Genomic DNA, 19,476 nt, shown 5'->3' with positions numbered 1-19,476 from the left:
CTAGCATCCCTCGCCATGGCCTGGCCGTGCATTACGCGTGCTTGCTGCATCAACCGCTTTTGGACCGAGCTGGACAAAGCGGACATCGCGGTGCCTTTGGTTTTCACCAAATACTCGGATGTGGCCGACGTGCAGCACCTTCCCCATCACCCGCAGCCGAAACAGAAGAGGGCCGGTGCCATTGCCATAGAAACGCAGCCCCATCCCGGCGAGCAGGAGGCAGGGAAGGCACCGCCCGCGACGGGTGCCGCAGCGTGCAAAGATGGCTCTACTGCGTCCGTCATGCGCCAAGACTTCAAGGCGTGGAGAGTGCGCCCCGAACCCAGCTGCAAACCCAGGAATGAGTACCAGCGCTCGCCGGCCCCGTTCAACAACGAAACTCAGTATCAGAAGGACTACAAGCCCTGGCCTATACCGAGGAAGCACGACCACCCCTGGATCCCCAAACCGAGCCCCACCAGCACCTCCGGCGGCCCGGAGCGGAGCGCGCCGAGCAAGCTGGAGCACGCGGCGGTCGAGGCCGAGAGCGGCGTGGAGAAGAGCGAGCTCGAGGAGAAAACGCAGGAGAAGGAGCCCAAGGAGGCGGTGAAGAAGAGCGCGAGGAGGGAAAAGTCGGCCGAGAGAGCAGCGGGCGAGAAGACGGAGGCGCAGGTGGCCGCAGAGGCGAGCGCCGAGCAGAGGAAAGGCAGAGCGGCTGCAGACGCTCTCAACAGGCAGATAAAGGAGGTGATGTCGACTTCCAGCAGCTACAGGTAAGTCTGTGAGAGGACGAGCCACGACCACGGTGCGCTGGGTTACAGCAATGCTCTCCTGGTTTATTCCGAGGCCACTGAAATAAAAGTGAAAACTGTGACTTTGCACTTGAGGCTTTTCACAGGCCACCAACAAAGCTGCATACAAGCATCCCCTGTTACACAACCTCTCTGACAGAGTTTCATCTGACAGCAGACCAGAGAGGTGTGCCACCCTGCTCTGTGCTGTGATGACATTTAGAGAACATCAAGGGGCGGTGGGTAGTGGTCTCTGGTTACAATCTCCAGTGATTTCCAAAGCAAACTGATATTGCCACAGATAAAGGCTGCATTATTGATTTTCTCTGCTTTATCCTCCCAAGGAGTACTATCAAATCAATGCAGCAGCCCATGAATGAGTACAGCCAGTAAAAGGGCATCAGTGTAATCATGTGTCTTCTGGTGGTTTCTTTGCAAAGGCCTCCTACAAATTGAATTGAGGATGCATAATGCATGCAAGTTAACAAGACGAGCCGGCTGCAGTCTGCCCCGCTGACATATTGAAGTTAACGTGAGATGTACCAGTGCCCTCAATTTTCTGTTCGGTTTCCTGACGAGAAACTCATTCTCAGGGACTAAGCTGACCAATAAACCTCATGTGCAACTTATTAAAGCAGAGCTTTGCGCGAATTGGAAGCAATAAAACCCAACCAAATCTTATTTCATAATTAATGACGTGCTGGATTAATAATAAGAGGCAGCTGTACAAAAGAGGAACGCAGACACGTACAAGAATAAACAAGGAACATTAGAGATGTTCCTCAGAAGCTGAAAAGACCACAAGACCTTTATCTTTGAGCTTATTTAGAAGATCTAGTTGGCTAATTTCCTTACATGGAGCATTAAATACTGTCTTAATAGTTTCTTAATACAATAAAAAAAGATTCACTCCTTATTGACCATAACAGATGTGTTTAAAAGGCCACAAGCCTCGATTTTAGAGTCCATGTGGCTCGATAAAAACCTGCACGCTGCCATGTCAGAGCTCACAGGGCTTAGAGATTCAACCTAAAGATCAAATGGTGACATCGATGCTAAAAATTACATTTAGCCGATATGGAGAAATTAATACGCAAATTCGATCCTGTGACATAAATCAAATATTCAGCAATAAGCAGAGCAGCAGAGCTCTGCACAGCCTGGTGCTGAGCTAAAGTCAACGTGAGGCTTTATAAATGCCCGAGCAACATAAACGTCCCTTATTGTCAATATATGTCCAGTCCAATTTAGCCCTGCCATGTTTTCTAAGTGGCCAACAGTGTGCATTAAACCACATTCAGACAGCTGCTCATGGTGATGTGTATCTGCTGTTTAACACGCGCACTGGTCAGCATGCTAATCACAAGCCATAACTCGCGAAACTTGTTGTAAACCTGCTACTTTGTTCGCGTGAGCAGCGTAACGTGACTGGCCATCAGGTTTAATTGTGGAAAACACGCAATGTTCATTTTCAGCAGTTTCAGTGACTTTAAACTTTTTTAACCTGAAACAATTATTCGATCAATCGAGCAGTTCCACCAAAAATAAATCAGCAGCTTCTTTGATAATCACTTAATCCTTTCAGTAATCTTTCAAGCAAAAATGCTGACAATAAAATAACAAAGCAAAACCCAATGATATGTCATTAATTGAGAAAATAATAAAAAAAATAATCCTAATTTGAAGCCATGAAACCCCCTCTGTTTGCCTTCATCCATCTTTATTAGGACTGAGTTCAAGGCATATAAGGATGTGAAACCAGTGAAGCCCATCAAAGCTCCGTCTCAGTACAAACCCCCAGTGGAGGAGACCAGTCTGGAAACCAGCTACAGCGCCACATTCAAGGGGGAGCAGGTGAAGGCTCAGCCCAGCGACAACAAGGTGGTGGAGCGCCGGAGGATACGCAGCCTGTACAGTGAGCCCAGCAAGGAGCCTGCCAAGGTGAGAGCCAGTCCGCCCTCAGACCCACTGATGTTAGTGCAGGTCTGTGAAGTACCCGGGCCGCTTACCATGACTTGAGTTTCCTTCAAATACATTGAATTATAGCCATGTCTAAAACATAATTAGCCCTGCTGTAACCTAGCTTTAGTACTTTGTGAGTAACACACTGTTTGTCAGCTTTATGTTTTTTAAGTCGAGTTATTACTCACTGGTACTTCTGCTGCATAAAAGTTATTTTATTTCACACGCCATCTATCGCTGTGGCCTAACGGCAGGTGATTGGTTCTCACAGTTATTAAACGGCAACAAAACACCTTCATATTTAAAGTCGACAAAATAAGCAGTTGTCACAAAGACATTGTTCTATTATTCCATCATGCAGATAAATCGCCTGTGTAAGTTTTTAACTAAACAAACAATAACTACATGCATACAGTACACAAAATATTGATTGCATCATCTTGAAAATGTACAGCAACAAGTGACTTCATCCCATATTAAAGCAGGCCTTTATGTGAAGATATGCTGAGCGTAGACTGGTATCTGCGTGCATGTTATCGACAGTGCAGACAGCATTGGTGAATAATGTGTCTATAGTAGTGTGTTCATATGGCCACTCCTTCTCTCATCCTTGTAGGACTTCTCAGAGACTGAGAGCAGCTCTGTTCTTAATCTGCTGTAGTCAGGTGTGTTCTCTGTTTCTTCTAGAAGGCATGGAGGCTGACCTCAAATTGATCAGACGCAAACTCGCATACTGTACGCACACATCCGCACACAGTATGCGCCTCGGCCGGTGCGAGCCGCAGTCACACGTGTCACCCAGCTGCCAGATGCGATCCTGCAAAAAAGTTATCAGCCACATCTTCACTGTTTGCCCACCTCTCAGCCCGCACTACCCACCACCCTTTGTGCAGCTTAGCAGTCTGAAAAACTGACCGTGCATAGTCTGTGGGTTTATGCAAGAGGGTGGATTCACTGATAAACGGAAGAAAGAAAGAAGCTTTGGTGAGGAAGTAATAGATGAGAATCAAAACAAAAGAGAAGGATTGAGGGCAACAAGACAAAAACCTCCTCACATTTGATTAGTATACATCTGCGCTGTTTAGGGCTCTATTTCAGTGACGCCAATTACATTGTGCAAAATGACAAGTTTTCCCATGTCCGCAGACAGCTGGCTCACCATGAATTTGACTGCAGGCCCAGTAAAGTGTGGTGCCAATGGCAGTGGACATTTTTGATATCATTGGTAAAACCTCTTTGCAGATGATGTTATACTTTTCACTTTTGATGTCTGATTTGCGTAGTAGCAGTTTGCAGCTCAGTATGATGCAGCCGCGAAGATCTGCTTTCACTCCTCAAGGTCCACAGCGTCAAGAATTTGTTTAATGGTTCAGAGCGCGCTGCTTTAAAAGTTTTTTGAGTGCATCAATGACACAGTCCCCTTCCACACGGGACCTTAACATATTACTCCTAACTCCACTCTGACTGTCTGTGGCGACAAAATTAAAAAGATTATTTGCAGTGCTGTGCGCTTCACTTTGCACCACAATCCTTTATATCACAGAAATAGAGCCCTTCATTTTTACTGTGAGCAAGAGTTTGCCATCTCTTACAATACACTAGTGTTTAAGGTTTATTTATTCAGCAAAAGTTGAGCATGTTTGCAACTTTTTTTTTTTTTTTTGCTGTGCGTCATCTCATTTATACAATCTGAACATTTGGGAACTTATCCAGAAGACTTTTATCATTGTGGCAACTCCACAAGAGCAGAAAGATGCCTTATTTCAAGGTACATTCATCACTGGACCTACATTTTCCCTGTCGCTGTGGGAATTTGAATCAGTAATCCTCCGGTCTCACTCCCGCTTCTCACATTTAGGTTTTGCCTCCATATTAATGGATGAATGTTACCAAAATATTTCATTCTGTAAAGTGTAAGACTAACATCATATACTAATATAAACCATGTACTTTTTATGCTACACTTTCCTTGAAAGTTGATTTTAACAGAAAATTGCACGAACCACTCTTCTATAAAAGGAAAGGCACAAATACACATTTTGTGCTGTTTTTTTTTTTCTTTTATCTTCATTGCACTAATCACATAAAGCAAATATCACCCGCAGTGTATCGTATGGTGTCATTTGCCTGCCATTAGTTTAAATAACAGGATAAAGAAAAGGTGCGTATTGCATGCTAAGATAGGACCTTGACATGATTTAGAGTCCCCGATAATAAAGCGATAATTCAAAGGAATAGTTTGAGAAATTCTTGAAATGTGCCTCTTTGCTTTCTTGCTGAGAGTTTGATGCGGAGATCAATTGTTAAATAAGGAGCTACAGCTGACTTCCTGAAGTCTTGCTGTCAGGGGAAGCATCTGAAGTCGCTGCTCCTGGGCCAAGAAATAGTCTGGCACATTGTCCCCCAAAGCTAGCTGTTTCCAGTCTTTATGCTAAGCTAAGATAATCAGCTGCTGACTGTAGCTTCGTATTTAATGGACATACATGAGTGTCGTGTTAATCTTCTCACCATATTCTCAGCAAGAAATCAAATAAGTGCATTTCCCAAAATACCGAACTATTGCTTTAACATCAGTTAAGTTTAACAGAATATTTTTTTTGTTAGTCTAATCTCAGTGTTGTCACCTCTCTTCCCCACAAGGCGGATAAACCAGTGTCTCGCACCAAACCAAAAAAGACACCGACAACGACAACAGGGAAGATGGTGAAAAAATCTAAAGAGAAGCAGATTGCTAGTTCCCAGTCAGCCAAGAAGAAGCCGTCTTTGGGCGCCGCAGAACCCAAACCAGATGGGGTTGTCACAAAGAAGAGCAAAGAGATCAGCAATAGACTGACTGAAGCGAAGCAGTAAAAGTGGCTCATCTCTACATTTCATGTGCGCGATCGAAGGCTACTTGGCGAATTAGGCGAATCTCTTCCCGTTGGTTTCTTTCCTGACCTGTTGTTTTTGCTGTCCTGTCACATATTGTTCACCTTTGAATGGGCACTGATGTTGAGCTTTTAGAATAATGCAAATAATTTCACTGTAAACTGCGTGTGTGAGCGTGCGTGTACGTACATGTGCGAAAGTGTGTGATTTCCTTGTGTTTTGGTGCACAGAACCGCTTTATATTATTGAGCACATAATTTGCACATTGTTACTATGAGTTCTGTTTGGCAGCAAGCTATAAAAAAGAGCCATCAGTACACATATATGTGTATGAAAGGGCATTTTTACCTTTGTCTGAATGGATGACAATTCAGATCAATATTAAAATGATTGTAGAAGATGTCAAAGGGATGCTTTTTCTCTGAGACTGTATCACATGAGAGGTTTTGTTAAAGTACAAAATCTGTTTAACGGTTGTGTTTCCTAGTTACAGTGCCTCCGCTGTATGGTCCTGGTTTTCATTTCGTTGTTCTGGATGATATCTGGTGTCATCAGTTTGGTTGCTAAGGAACCAAATGAACTGTAATATAATTGCTACAGCTTGCATGCAGGGCCCCATTTTTTGGTTGAGTAGCAATATTTTAGCAGACTATATTGTCACAGTCGGTCACAGTTTAGCTTGTAAATTGAGCCATTTAAGATAAATGTATAGGGGCAAGACCTTTTCAAATATAATGCATGTGTAGTAATAGATTCTGGTCACACCGAGAAACTAAAGTACATACATTATGAAATATCATAGTCTAGTGGCTGTTAAAGCTATACAATTAACACACCAGCAATATGGTTTCACCCACAAACACATTTCTTGCTATCTTAATGGAGATCCACTCCTTTAATTTCAAGGGAACACTGCAGTTTTTGCAATGTCTCACTATTTATGACATTGTGCTCCATCCACTCCTCTGAGCTGTGATGCTAGTCGTGCTAAATAAGCAAACAAAAGCTGCATATAGGCCTGAAAAAAAAAGGAGAGCCTACAGTATTTGCTCACTGACGTTGACTCTGAACGGGCTGATCTCTCCAGGTGTTGAAGAACAAGGAATGGGCCAGGACTTGTAGTTCAGCTCTTTAAAAATGCTGCTGTCTGAAAATGCGCAAATCACGTCTGTTCGTAGCGAGCGTGTCACGTTTTTACTAAAAATGCCATCACGCCCTTCCCCCTCTGGTTGTAAACACAGTCATCCTTCGTCGTGATCCCCTCAGCGGCCGACATGGCTGCAGAGTGCGAGGGCCGAGCTGAGCGCTGCCCGCCGTGACTCTGCTTCCGGTTTTAGCTTCTCTGTGTGTGAGAGTGAGCGAGTGTTTCGTGTCTGACCTCTACAGCCTGCTGCCTGCTAGCATCAAGTCTGACCCAACCACTAGACGTGCTGCTATGCACTCCGACACCCTGGTGCTATATCTCTCATCGTGTATGCTGTCTGGTTTGGACTGTGTGTGTTGACCAGAGTGAAATGATGGTATGACAATGTCATACTGCTGCAGACATGTTGTGATGTTGTGCTTGTATTCTCAGCTTGCTCTGAATGAACTCTGATTAAAATGATGATACAGATACTCGTGACTTGCTGTGTCCTTTGTGTTGAGCTTTTGTACTTCAGCATTCCACCTTCACACTCTTCATAGGACAAAACATTCCTTTTGAGTTACAGAAATGTTGCAAGAAAGTGTTAAATGAGATGTCCCTCTTTGATAAATAGTTGTATTTTCTATATTTTTGTTTTTGGTGTAACAGCATATGACTACTACAGTAATAGTAATAGTAATTTAACTTTATTCTCTATTGTTCTAAATAATTAGAAAAATATCAAGATATTAAATAGCTAGCACAGTAAAATTACAGGAGGTAGTTGGTACCCATATTGCAAAGAACACAAAATTGACCTAATAGGTGAAAAGCTGTTATTCCCAAAGTGTAATATATGAATGCTTTAGAGATATTAGCTGTTTTTTTTCTTCATAGTTATAAAATAAATAAATTTTAACCTTTAAGTAGTTACATACCTAAATTTTCACTTCATTCATTTGCACCAGTAAAATATCACAATTTAAGATGATACTTTTGTGTAAGTATAATCTCTTCTTAACCAATCAAGCCCTTTCTTATAGTGTTCATCATGTTAATATTGGTGTTTTTTGTCTCTAAGAAATTGTCTGTCCCTCCTTACATGCACTGGAGAACCTGGATATAGATTTAAGAAGAGCTAAATCTGGAAATGCAACATGATGCTCCATGTGATGGTGTCTGAAAAATACAAAACACACTGTACGTGTGCTTAAATATAAAACAATGGATAGAAACTATGTGGAATTTGTTTCTCAGCAACTTTAGACTAAAGTACAATAGTCGTGCATACTCAACTACTCGTTTTTAACTATAATCATCAGTGGTTTGTTACAATTCTATTATATTGTAAGTGGCATTTGGGAAATCCTAATCCAGGCCCTGGATTCCTTTCTCACAGCGCCCCTTCGGGCCAAAGTATGTGGGTTGGGTTTTTTTTTGTTTTTTTTTTATAACAGGCATCTTGTGCCCTGCTGATGTTTTATGTGCAGGGTGCTTCTCTTAATATGAGATGTCATCAATGCATCAGTCTCTCCATTTTTCCAACATTTCAGGGATTAAGTGAGAAATGCAAACTGGCCCCATCTTAAAACAAAACATTCATCTTAAATAAAATGAAGGTCAAATGGAAAAGGAAAACATGATATGATCATTTTTCAGTTCATTCACTTGCTTCACTTTTGGATGCTGGTGGTCATTTTCCTGTGAATCAGTCATCCTGACATAAAAATGCATGAATAATTCAGTTGTTATGGGCCCTTATGTTTGCAGAGCAGCATGAAATATTGAATAACAGATCAGTGATGGCACAGGAGCTGCCGAAGCTCTGTCCCCTCTCTAACAGACTTGTTTGGCTGGTTACAGACTCACCTACATCGCTTATTATATTGTGTTGAAAGAGCTGAGTTGAAATTTCATACACTTTGACACTGTTCAAAATACAATTGACATGTTGAAGCAGTAACTGTTATTTACTGTTATAACCAAAAAAGGCCTGTTTATGTAAAAATGGCATCTAGCCATGAAATGAATATGTCGACTAAAGCCCAATTAACAGCATGTGGTCCCTCCTGTGTGTGGAGAGACCCCAGATGGGAGATCCCAGTTTACGAGTCTGCATCAAAACCTTCTCTGACACACAAGTGTGACAACCCTAATGGAATTCACATTTGGATGAAATGCGCACTGCAACATAAATGGCTATTTTTAACCACCTGCATTGTTGATATCAGTGAACTATATTGGATGACTTGCATACACCTTCATGGAAATATTGTATTTCTGGGACAGGCGAGACATTGCTTCCTGTGGTGCTGATAGTCAGCAAATTATGACCTCTAGTGGTTAGGATCTATTGCATATGCACAAGTCATGTGAACCTGTATAAAAATAAAAGTGGCTGCAGTAAAGTCTGTGAAGTGGCTCAGATATCCCTCTCCTTGCCCATAGTTCTTGGTCATGTCCAAGGTGTCCCCAGGCTGGATGGGATATGTAGTTCTCGCAGGAATTAAATGACCTCTCTTCCTGCTTGGCTCTAATCTCTGTTCATATCATGGACATTGAATAATAAGAACAGCAGAGAAACTTTTTAATACAACCTGGAAAAACTAACACTGCAACATAGCAACCACAGTCAGGCTCTCTGGAAAAACACTGCAACATAGCAACCACAGTCAGGCTCTCTATGTCAGGATTATGAGAAAAACACATGAAAAAACAACAGTGATGGTGGTGGCATTGGCTCACATTTAAACACAGGGACATATAGCACTGCAAAAATTTATTAGTGGCGTTCAAGGAAAATTGCAAATCAGAACACTGAAGTTAAGCAAAGGATTGAACTGATAGGGTTAATCAGGTCACCACTTAATGCATCAATCTTAGTATTTGGCTACCTCCTCAGGCCTTAGGAACCATAAATTTCTAATATGAATCCAATACAGAAAATCAAATTTTATTGCTGGCACAATTAATTAACTTCAGTATAACTGCACATTAAATACTGTACGGCAATTATTAATAATAACAATAACTTAATATGAGCTTATTTATTATAAGCAGCAGGTTTCTAAGTGTCCCATTTTTCTCTCTAAAACTGACTTAGTTTGGATTTTTTTCCGTTTTACCGAGACAACCTCTCATCTCACACTTGCTCCAGTTTTCAAATTCTTGGACCACTCCCGGCCACTAACAGGCGGTATGTACTACTCCTCATTCGTTCTGAAAAACAGACGAAGAAGAATAACTTCCGCTTGGAGGCTGACCGGAAATAAACAAACGCAGACAAGCTCAGAGGAGGGAAGAAATACTAAGCTACTGCTGCCAGTGACGTTAATAGCCGTAACAAGTATTTACAAAACTTCGTCTCTCACAAGTGTCGGAAATATTAGTCTGTGTGTACAAATTGTATATTAAGCTGTCAAATATTTCTCATGTTAAACGGTTAAAAAGTGTTGATTAACGTTAGTTGTTAAGAAGTCCGACACAGTGCAAACCTGTGACAGGTTCAGTGGCAGCTAGGCTGTTAGCCAAAATACTAACTTTTATATGAACACAACATACTAAGCTAGAAGTAATCTTACTGGCTAACTGTTAGCTAGTTACGGTTTTCGTTAGCTAGTAAACGATTGCAAGTGTTTTCTTGGTAATGTAACCTTCAGCAAAAATAATGCGTACATAGTCTAATATAACATTAGATGATCAGCGAACTTGAGCTAACGTCGGTTAAAATATTTTCTAAGTTAGTTTGTAGCCACGCCTAGCTGCATTATATGCTAACTAGTGAAACTGCATAGCTAGGGTGTAGTAGCCCACACTTTGTTTTTCTCTCTTGTAATGTCTGTAGCTGAATGTGTTTCTGTGTAGGTGGTCGGGATTGTGTGTAGCAGCAGCTGCAGAGCACACAGTGATCCCCATCATGATGACAACTAAAAGACTAGACAATTTTGAGGTGGTATGTGAGTGGGCTTCATGCAGCTTCAAGGGCCACACCATGGAGGAGCTGAGTGATCATATGTCACTGCATTTAAAGGACTACTTGGGAGACAACGACGCCTTGGAAGAGCTGGGTGAGGGACAAACAGAAAGAGTCGGGCTATGTCACGTGCAGGGCTGGGAGACAGGACTTGAAATCAATATGACAATCAATATGGCAATATAATGAAAAGTTGTAAACTAGATGAAGCTATTTTAAAGTAGAAAGACTGGCTTATGTGTACAGGATATATCATTGTCAAGTAAAGACTCGGATATGTCCTGCACACACATACAGTTAACAGAATTTTCAGTTAACTGCCCGGCTCTACTCAAATCTCAACACAGTCCCTGTACATTCTCCAATATTTATCCTCTCTTAATGGCACTAATTACTCCTATCCTCTCTTTGTTTAGATGAGTATGCTTGTCTCTGGAATGGATGTGAATTTCTATCCATGGGTAGCCCCGCGGAGCTGGAGGTCCATGCTTACTTTCACAACTACCACGGTAAGCTCAAGTTCATCGGGTCACAACTACTCAAGTCCCGTCCTGATCTGCCCAGCTGCAACCAGGGCTTGCACAGCAACAACCTGGTCCCCGAAGGATCAGACGGATACGTTTGCCAGTGGGAGCACTGTGATGTAGGTATTTTCCGTTTGAGTTACTCATTTCATCATCAAATGATAGCACCGTTTTTATAAAATTAATTCTGTCTTCATCCAGAGTACATTCAACAACCCTGAGTGGTTTTACCGACATGTGGACAATCATGTTGAAAGTGCTGAGCCACAGTCTCTCCCACAGCAACAGCAGGCTCTCTTCTGCCACTGGACAGGTATGACTGAGCAAAGAGGAGGTTATCAGATGGTCCTTGTGTGTCCTGCTCCACCTACTCTAGCATAATATTATGTATATTTCATGTTTTTATTACAGGCTGCGATGCTTTCTTCAAGATCAGGTACCGATTGAGAGAACACATGCGGAGCCACACCCAGGAGAGACTTGTAGCCTGTCCTACATGTGGTAGCATGTTTTCCAGCAACACGAAGTTGTTTGACCACCTGCACAGGCAGGCGGAGCCAGTAGGTGAGAAGGGCACGTTAGTTTGTATCATTTCTGTGCTAAACGTATTGCATAAATGCTGACTTCCGTATGTTCACATGTCTCATTTGAACAGAGTCGCTGGTATGCGAACACTGCGGTAAAGCTTTTTCCAGCGAGAGGCTTTTGAGGGATCATGTCCGTCAGCATGGTAATCATTTTCTACAACTCTGATCTGAAATTGTTGTTGCATTGTACATTTTTACAGTTTGGTCTGATCTCATGAATGTTTGAAAATGAAAGTTTTTTGTTTAATGATTTTGAATCATTATTTGAAATATTTTGTTTTACCCAGATGTAACTGTAATGTTGTCTCACATTAAAATAAGTGGAACTAAGTAGTATATTTAATTATTACTGGTGTTCTTTTATTGCCAGTGAATCAGGTGAAGTGTCCCTTCTGTGACATGACCTGCACCACTTTGGCAGCTCTGAAGATCCACATCAGGTTCCGCCACTGTGATGAGCGGCCCTTCCCATGTGACTTCTGTGACAAGAGGTAGATCTTAATAGCTGATTAGATCTCCTGTTGACAACAACTGGATCAGGGAATCAGGGGAATACTTAGATTCTATACAACTCTAAATTGCGTCTTCTCACAAATTTGGGATTAGTGATATCAAGTTTCAGCTATTTCAGTTCGACATCTCTAAACTGATTTATCATAAAGGTTATGGTTCATTACCTCTTTGTGGGTGAGAAAACTTTATGTAGCATTTACTAACTTGTTACAAAGTCCTGCACAGAAGGAAAAAATGAAAGAGAGAAAATAGAAGAGATGGACAACACATTGTTACCTGTAATGCTACGTTCAGTAACATGCTGTTTTTCGCTCATCCTTTTCGTCTGACATGAAGCAGAAAACTGTACTTTGCAAATTATGCTGCTGTTGAAAAGAGTTTTCTGTGTTTTTCTACCTTTTCATTGTTTACACATTAATTTTTTATGTTTTGTTACATGTAGATTGAATTTTTTTTACAAATTAAATATGTGTAAGAAGCTTTAATTTGTTTACTTGTATATAATTCAAAATCTAATAAGAAAAAGGCCTTTCTCTGTTGTCATTTTATACAAACGATTCATTGAATTTCCGGAGAATGTGCTGTGTCGTTATATGTATCATTGGCGAGATATGAAATGACTATCAGGATATGAGATTTTGGTCATATTGCACAGCCCTTATTTCTGGATTATTTCTTTGGACTCATATCAGCATCATAAAATCTTTTTGCTGTTGTTTTTCTGTTTGTTTTTACAGATTTAAGAACCAGCGTGATCTACAAAAGCACACAGAGGTTCACAATGAAGGCACCGTGTATCACTGCACTGTGGAGGGTTGTGATTATTCTTGTCACACATTCCAAACCATGAACCACCACTTCAAGAGAGTGCACGAGGTTCGTTAGCATCAAGTGCTGTCCAGCATAAAGCATCCCGCCTATTTAGATAATCATTACAAGCTGCTGTGATCTTATTGACGGTTATAATGATGCTTTATTGTCCATGTCATTACCTGATATTTACCAACAGGTCGGGGGGATGTCCAAATATAAATGCCATATCTGTGATAAGGTCTTCTCCTGGTGTTACACTCTCACACTTCACCTTCGCAAGAAGCACGAGCTGAAATGGCCCTCTGGACATTCCCGCTTTAGGTGAGATCACGTCAGCTGATTACCGCTGAAACAGCCACTTTTTAGATCCACTCAGCTTCTCAGCCCTCAGCGGTGCATCAAATATAATTCAAAGTGCTATAAGATAAGTAAAGACTGACATAAATATTTAATGTTTGGTTACTTTCTTCACAGATACAGGAAGGATGTAGACGGCTTCCTCAAAGTAAACATGGTGCGGTTTGAGACTGTGGAGGTGACCAAGGAGATCATGAAGAACATGGCCAAGAAGCCGCAGAGCCTCCGGAAGAGTCAGAGAACCAGCAGCCGGAACAAGAGGCCTGCGGTCACACCGGAGAGCGGCCGAAGCTCCCCTGCAGGATCCTCCTCGCCCTCCTCCAGCTCCTCCTCTTCGTACTCCTCCGAGCTCTCTGGAGGTGAAGACGTTTCGTCTCAGCCCAGCCCCCGAGGCAGTGACTCTCCCGTGTACTGTGTCATGAGCACCATCCCTCACATTGAAGAGGAGCCTGGAGGATTACCCCAGGAGGACTGTGATGGCAGTGGGACATCAGGAGCAGTCCAGGCTCTGACGGAGGTAGCACGGGGGCTGGGCATGGACGTGGTGTGATTCCTCCACGCTGCACTGCACCACGCGTCCACTGCAGGCTCTCTTCTAGCTGTTATGCAATGAAACTGGTTTGCCTGTTGTATATTCTGCAACATGCATGCGGAGCCGCCAGTGGAGACGTGGCTGGAACCGTCTCTTTCTAGCCAAAGCTCTGTCATGGACTCAAGTGTTTTTATAGTGGTCTTACATTGAGATGGTTATCTCTCCACACTTTCATTAAAGCAGCTCTAATGCTTCAGCTTAGCTTTGTGACGTGTCCCGTTGCTGACATCGCCCTTTTGAACGTAATTTCAGGTTTCTGAAAAAGCTCACATGAGGAAGATAAAAGCACTACAAAGCCAGTTCCATGTAGTTTTCTTCACTCCACTTTCTGTGACATTTCCGTGGTGTTGCTCAACAAAGCATTTAGGAAGACATAATTTTTCATTGTAGTCTTGGAAAGTTGCAAAATTTTATTGTTACAATTTTTAAATACATTTTTGATACAAAAGTAAACTTTTCTTGTTTGTTTTTTGTCATACTTGTAGCATGATAAGTGGCTGAGTGGTGCACTGGTGGAAGTCGATTTACTCAACTATTGTACTTGTACATTTTGAGGTACTTGTACTTTAAGTATTTCCATTTCATGCTACTTTGTACTTCTACTCCACTGCAGTTCAGAGGGAATTAGTGCGCGTTTTACTTCATTTGTTTGATACCTTTTGTTGCTATACTTTGCACTTTCAGATTATTGATAGAAAATATAATCAACTAATAAATTCTGATGTATTAATCTGGATAAAGAAAATACTTTATTGATCCTTGGTCAGCCTCAGATGTAGTTTGTGTTTAGTGCTAATTAACAAATGTTATCTTGGTGAAGTGCTCAACAAAGATGGTGAACGTGGTAAACCTGGTAAACATCAGCATATTAGCGTGCTGACATTAGCATAGAGCTCAAAGTACAGCCTCAGAGCCGCCAGCATGGCTGTAGAGTCCTAACTCAGCTGCACTCGATCTTAGCACCAACATAAAAAATAGACAAGCACATAGAGTATGTCTCAGTGTATTTAATGAAATAACCAATTAAATGGGGGAATCATAACAGCACAAGTATGACTGTACAGGTGCCAAAGTCCATTGAGGGAATCGGTGCGGTCAAATTTCCAGAGCACCATGTTTTTATTAAGAATCTTCTAATTAAAGCTGTTCTACTGCCAAGAGTATCTGTTATACTTCCACCGGCTTTTGGTGACCAGTGAACTTAACAGATGTACTGTAAATGAGCTGTTATGGGAATAGCTGCTCTCCTTTTCTGTCACACAGACCCTGGAGCCCCAGGTAGGGCATTGCTGTAAAGCCAGGATGAGAAAGTTGATGCCTGCAGCGTTGGAGGTGGTAGTTTTTCTGACGTGAGTCTAGAAACTCCCTCCCTCTGAGGTAAACCGTCTCCTGCTGCCTCAAAGCAACAGGGAGATAAAGAGGTGGCGCAACGAAACCATGAAAGGCCTCTGTCTGCCTCTGTGCTGCAGGAGGTATCCTGATGGCTTTGCAGGTGTTCACTGAATAACCTTTTAGAGCATTTTGTCTCAAGTGGAGATCAGGTCTCTTGTGAACGTCCCTCATTTGCTCCCATGATGCAGTTTGGTAGGGATGCATTTCGACTCCTGCATAAGAGACCAGTCCCGCAGGAGCTCTGGTGACATTACATCTACTGCTGTCAGGATACAGGGCAGGCAGATCACTTATATGTTGCACTGGCACGGTGTGTGAGTAAGGATGTGTATGAGATGGATCAAACTGATTGTCTGCAGTTTCCTGCTTCATCCTCTTCACCTTCATGAAGCTGTCGCACTCAAGCGGCCTTTTCCTGTCGACTGAGCCGCCGCGTCTGCCGTCAAGCTCCACAGCTGGATCCCAAGATTTGTCTCTAAGAGGTAAGTCCTTTGCTCTGTCAGTCTGCTGGCCCCTGTGTGTCTCCTCAGCAGCTTTCTCTTTCCAGCGCAGGTTCGAGGGCTGTTCCAGTGTCTCCCTCTTGTGGCCGTGGAGGGGTAAAGACGTGTGAAGGTCAGAGGGATAACTTCTGTTGAATTCTCTCGCATTTTCAGTCATTTTCCCTGAGCGTTCACATGGAGGGTCTAAAAAAGGAGATGATCAGCGTTAATAACGCGACACATACCGTGCTTGATTTCTCACACTGCCGTTCGTAAACTAACCCAGATTCTTGTGTCTGTAGGCGGGCTGGTCTGACTCCTTGTGTTGCGCCGAGACAGGCAGGCTGGTGGAAGGATGCTCAGCCGTCAGACCGTCAGGCATCGTCTGCATTTTCTGTGAAATTATGCATCAAATACAGTTTGTAAAGCCCAAATGAGTTTTAGAATCAGATGCAGAGGTATAAAACTCACAATAACAACATTGCTTAACTAAAAGATTTTTTTCTTTAGTTTTATGAGCTCCAAAAATGTATAATGTTTTTTTCCTTGTAGTTGTAGCTCCTTAAAACTGAGTTTGAACCTTTTCTAGCTATAAACCCATTAAAAATCATAATTAGAATAAATTTGTCACATCATGGATCCATTTTATAGCGATTTCACACAAAAAAGGCTAAAAACTTCCTGAATCCGCTCGTTTCTGTGACTAAAATTTTAATGCATTTAGTCATTACCTTGTGTTGTTCATGGTAATAAATCTTCCAGGCAATGCAGACATGCAGTGCACCCCATCTCCCTCGTTTCTGAAAAAACAACAACAAAAAACATAAGTAAGACAGTAGTTTCACTTCTACCTCTCTGTATTTCACTTGCAGCACTGACATGGTAGTTTTGCTTGTCGGACTCACTGTTGACCTGAAGGGCCTCTGTGTGGATCTGTGAAAGACAGTGACCGGAACAAAAGAGGGCCTGGATGTTCCTCTGGGAAGGTGCATGTTGAACTGTGGCAGGAGGTAAAAGGCAGTGACTTTAAATCTGTTTAAGGTTGAGGTGAAGTTTTGAATAAAGTCACCACTAAGCAAAAGTGAACAGTGCATCATAATGACACGTCTCCTGACCTTACTGTCCCGAGGTCCCGGTGGAGCAGGCAGGACGGTCGAGGGCTGCTGCAGGACGGGAGCGAAGGCGTGCTGGTGACTGAGCTGATGCATGCGAAGATGTTGATGAGCTGCTGAGATATGAGTGAGCAAGTGTGAGCAGGCGGGATGGTACGGTCTATAGCAGGGGTGTTCAAAGTCCCAGTAGGTCTGTCTAGCTATCAGCTCAGTTTTCTTTGCCTGTATTTTTTCTTTTTTTTTTTTTTTTTGCAAATTTGGCATCATTAAAAGTGTGCCGAATTAATTATTAGCAAGCCCTGTTTGCAATGCGCCCACTGCCGTGCAGGCAACAGTAACTGGATCAGTTTAATACTGAGGTATACTTAAAAATGTGAGGATTTGCAGGGAAGTTCTGGAGTCATACGGAGCACCTTTTTTATGAAGTGGATTTATAGACTTTCTTTTATGATGGACATTGGAGAAAAAGATTAGTTTCAAATCAGTGATCAGTCGCTCCCTCGCCGTGTGAAAACCTCTGCTCTAGAGGGAAAACAGTAAACGTGTTTAACTGGGAGCGCAGTCGGTCGTACCAGCCTGCGTGGTGTGTTCTAGAGCTTGAGGAACTGGAATTAACTAGTTTGCTCCTGGCACGAAAGAGGCAGGTTCGAGGCCCGCTGGAATCCGGACGTGCTGGTCTGAAATAATGTGTGGAGCAGTTCAGGGTCACCCCTACAGTCAAGACGCAAGACTAAGAATAAACATTCCTTCTAATGTAAATGGTAAAACATATGATTATTTTCAGGCAATTTGCCTTGCAAATCACATGCAAATGACAGTATCTGGTTTGATTGCATTACAGACTGTAATCCAATTGATGCATTCAGTGTGCCAATCCATTTAATTAATTTAGGACCCATCCGTTCCAAGGACACATGATTAGTAATGCTGTTAGTGAATGGGCAGCACTGTGGTGTGCGGTGTATCAGTTTAAACTAGAGGAGGAAACCACTGTGATTTACTGTGTTGTGCATTAAGTGTGTTAATGTTTGAAGACGACAAAGTTTTAGCAGGACAGAACAACAGGAACCTGAGATGCATTAAAAAACACTTTTGTCTGCATGAAATGGAAATATTAATTGAAGCCTATGATGTGCACAAATACAAAAAAAATCTACTATTATTAATCGGCGCTTATTTTGATAATTGATTATTTCATTTCCGAGTAAAATTCTCTGCTTTCAGCTTCTCAGACGTGAGGATTAGCTGCTTTCTTTCATATCACTGTAAATCAAAACTAAAAGAGTGTCTGAGAAGTGTCTGTGTGAGAGTAAATAATGCTCGTAAATCTTCCTTCTCCGCATTTAAATGAAAAAAAGGTGGATTCCTCTCTGTGACACAGCCACTGTTTCCACGAAGGATCTCTTTCCTGTTTCTGAGAAGCTCCTCCACCCTGCCGCTTGTGTCAGTGCCCCTTTAACCTCTCTAGGCCGCGGCAATCCGATTGGCTGATCCCTCCTTTCTCATAACGACAAGATTAGCTGGAGGTTACACATCCCATGTTCTCTAAATTTCATCCGTGTCAGCGTGTCATAGAAACCTCTTAATCTGGTGAAGGAGCCGGTTGTTTGGAGCGAACAGTGAATGAGGCATCGGAAACGGCTCGTGCAGGTGACTGAGTGCACGAGGAGCGAATCCTGAGATGCACTAATGTCTCTTTTCATCCTCAGCACTCCTCCGTTATCAGACATTAACAGATTTGAACTCATTTTTAACACTTGCAATTAGTAAAACACACACAAATTGCCAAAAGATGAGTTTTGCACCTCAGCGATTAATTGTTCTGATCAAAGTTTGTCATTTTTAAGCCAAAATTGTGAAACACAATCACTGGTTCCAGGTTCATTTCCTGTTTTTCCTTATCTTATGTGATTTAAAGTGAATATTTGTGGACAAAACAAGACATTGACAGACAGGCTCCAGGATTTTTTTCACTATATTCTTGCATTTCATAGACCAGACCTGGTTGAGAATTTGGTACGTGATCTATTCATTGATTATGAAAGTAATTGTTCAACCCTAAAACAGTTGCAGCAATAATGTAAATAGTCCTGAATTGATAGATTGCTGCATGCAGACAATAAAATCAGGGGAGAAGAACGATATAGCAGCTATCCTTCTGGCTTAAAAGACAACAGAAATTAAAATTTAGCTGTTTGTTCATGTGAACTGGCACCTTTTACAGTTACAAAGACGTGGTGTCACTATTTCATGCAGTGTTTCCCTATTCTGATAAAAACAAAAAAAAAAACAAACAAATACAATCATTGTGTAAATGTTTCTCACCTGTGAGATGAAGTGAAGTCGGCGTAAAATCTCGACCTCCTGATGTTTGAGGGTAATTATCCAGTGAATAACGTCCAGCTCCC

The 19,476-nt window shown here is 42.1% G+C and overlaps 3 protein-coding genes across 4 annotated transcripts; 2 read left to right on the top strand and 1 right to left on the bottom strand.

The window, feature by feature from the left end:
- The first annotated feature begins 15 nt into the window (after positions 1 to 15).
- Positions 16 to 5,582, top strand: map6b (microtubule-associated protein 6b). Its single transcript, XM_041941361.1, has 3 exons — positions 16 to 752; positions 2,498 to 2,711; positions 5,373 to 5,582. Exons 1-3 carry the CDS (start codon positions 16 to 18, stop codon positions 5,580 to 5,582), a joined length of 1,161 nt encoding a protein of 386 aa, XP_041797295.1.
- A 4,426-nt stretch (positions 5,583 to 10,008) lies between these two features.
- Positions 10,009 to 14,794, top strand: zgc:112083. 2 transcript variants are annotated; one of them, XM_041940940.1, is made up of 10 exons: positions 10,009 to 10,072; positions 10,591 to 10,793; positions 11,116 to 11,342; positions 11,425 to 11,536; positions 11,635 to 11,787; positions 11,879 to 11,953; positions 12,181 to 12,301; positions 13,061 to 13,199; positions 13,333 to 13,457; positions 13,611 to 14,793. In XM_041940940.1, exons 2-10 carry the CDS (start codon positions 10,643 to 10,645, stop codon positions 14,041 to 14,043), a joined length of 1,536 nt encoding a protein of 511 aa, XP_041796874.1. In that variant the 5' UTR covers positions 10,009 to 10,072; positions 10,591 to 10,642; the 3' UTR covers positions 14,044 to 14,793. The 2 variants fall into 2 exon arrangements, with proteins under 2 accessions (XP_041796874.1, XP_041796875.1); XM_041940941.1 differs by having other exon boundaries at positions 10,020 to 10,118; positions 13,611 to 14,794.
- A 939-nt stretch (positions 14,795 to 15,733) lies between these two features.
- On the bottom strand, positions 15,734 to 19,476 carry LOC121609277. Its single transcript, XM_041940863.1, has 7 exons — positions 19,394 to 19,476; positions 17,072 to 17,184; positions 16,862 to 16,954; positions 16,688 to 16,756; positions 16,239 to 16,350; positions 15,859 to 16,160; positions 15,734 to 15,739 (listed from the first exon to the last, which is right to left on the bottom strand). Exons 2-7 carry the CDS (start codon positions 17,162 to 17,164, stop codon positions 15,734 to 15,736), a joined length of 675 nt encoding a protein of 224 aa, XP_041796797.1. The 5' UTR covers positions 17,165 to 17,184; positions 19,394 to 19,476.

The sequence above is a fragment of the Chelmon rostratus genome, chromosome 7 (genome assembly GCF_017976325.1).
Source record: "Chelmon rostratus isolate fCheRos1 chromosome 7, fCheRos1.pri, whole genome shotgun sequence".
NCBI classification, from domain to species: domain Eukaryota; kingdom Metazoa; phylum Chordata; class Actinopteri; order Chaetodontiformes; family Chaetodontidae; genus Chelmon; species Chelmon rostratus.
Note: the sequence above shows the minus strand (reverse complement) of the source record. Positions and strands in the feature narration are given on the sequence as shown.

Coding starts and splice junctions, on each gene's coding strand:
- zgc:112083 (XM_041940941.1), top strand. CDS start 10,643: ATGATGACAACTAAAAGACTAGACAATTTTGAGGTGGTATGTGAGTGG. Junction 13,200..13,332: donor ACTTCAAGAGAGTGCACGAG/GTTCGTTAGCAT, acceptor ATTTACCAACAG/GTCGGGGGGATGTCCAAATA. Junction 13,458..13,610: donor TCTGGACATTCCCGCTTTAG/GTGAGATCACGT, acceptor CTTTCTTCACAG/ATACAGGAAGGATGTAGACG.
- map6b (XM_041941361.1), top strand. CDS start 16: ATGGCCTGGCCGTGCATTACGCGTGCTTGCTGCATCAACCGCTTTTGG. Junction 753..2,497: donor TCGACTTCCAGCAGCTACAG/GTAAGTCTGTGA, acceptor CATCTTTATTAG/GACTGAGTTCAAGGCATATA. Junction 2,712..5,372: donor CCAGCAAGGAGCCTGCCAAG/GTGAGAGCCAGT, acceptor CTTCCCCACAAG/GCGGATAAACCAGTGTCTCG.
- LOC121609277 (XM_041940863.1), bottom strand. CDS start 17,164: ATGCATCAGCTCAGTCACCAGCACGCCTTCGCTCCCGTCCTGCAGCAG. Junction 16,351..16,687: donor ATTACCATGAACAACACAAG/GTAATGACTAAA, acceptor ATAATTTCACAG/AAAATGCAGACGATGCCTGA. Junction 16,161..16,238: donor CTACAGACACAAGAATCTGG/GTTAGTTTACGA, acceptor CTCCTTTTTTAG/ACCCTCCATGTGAACGCTCA.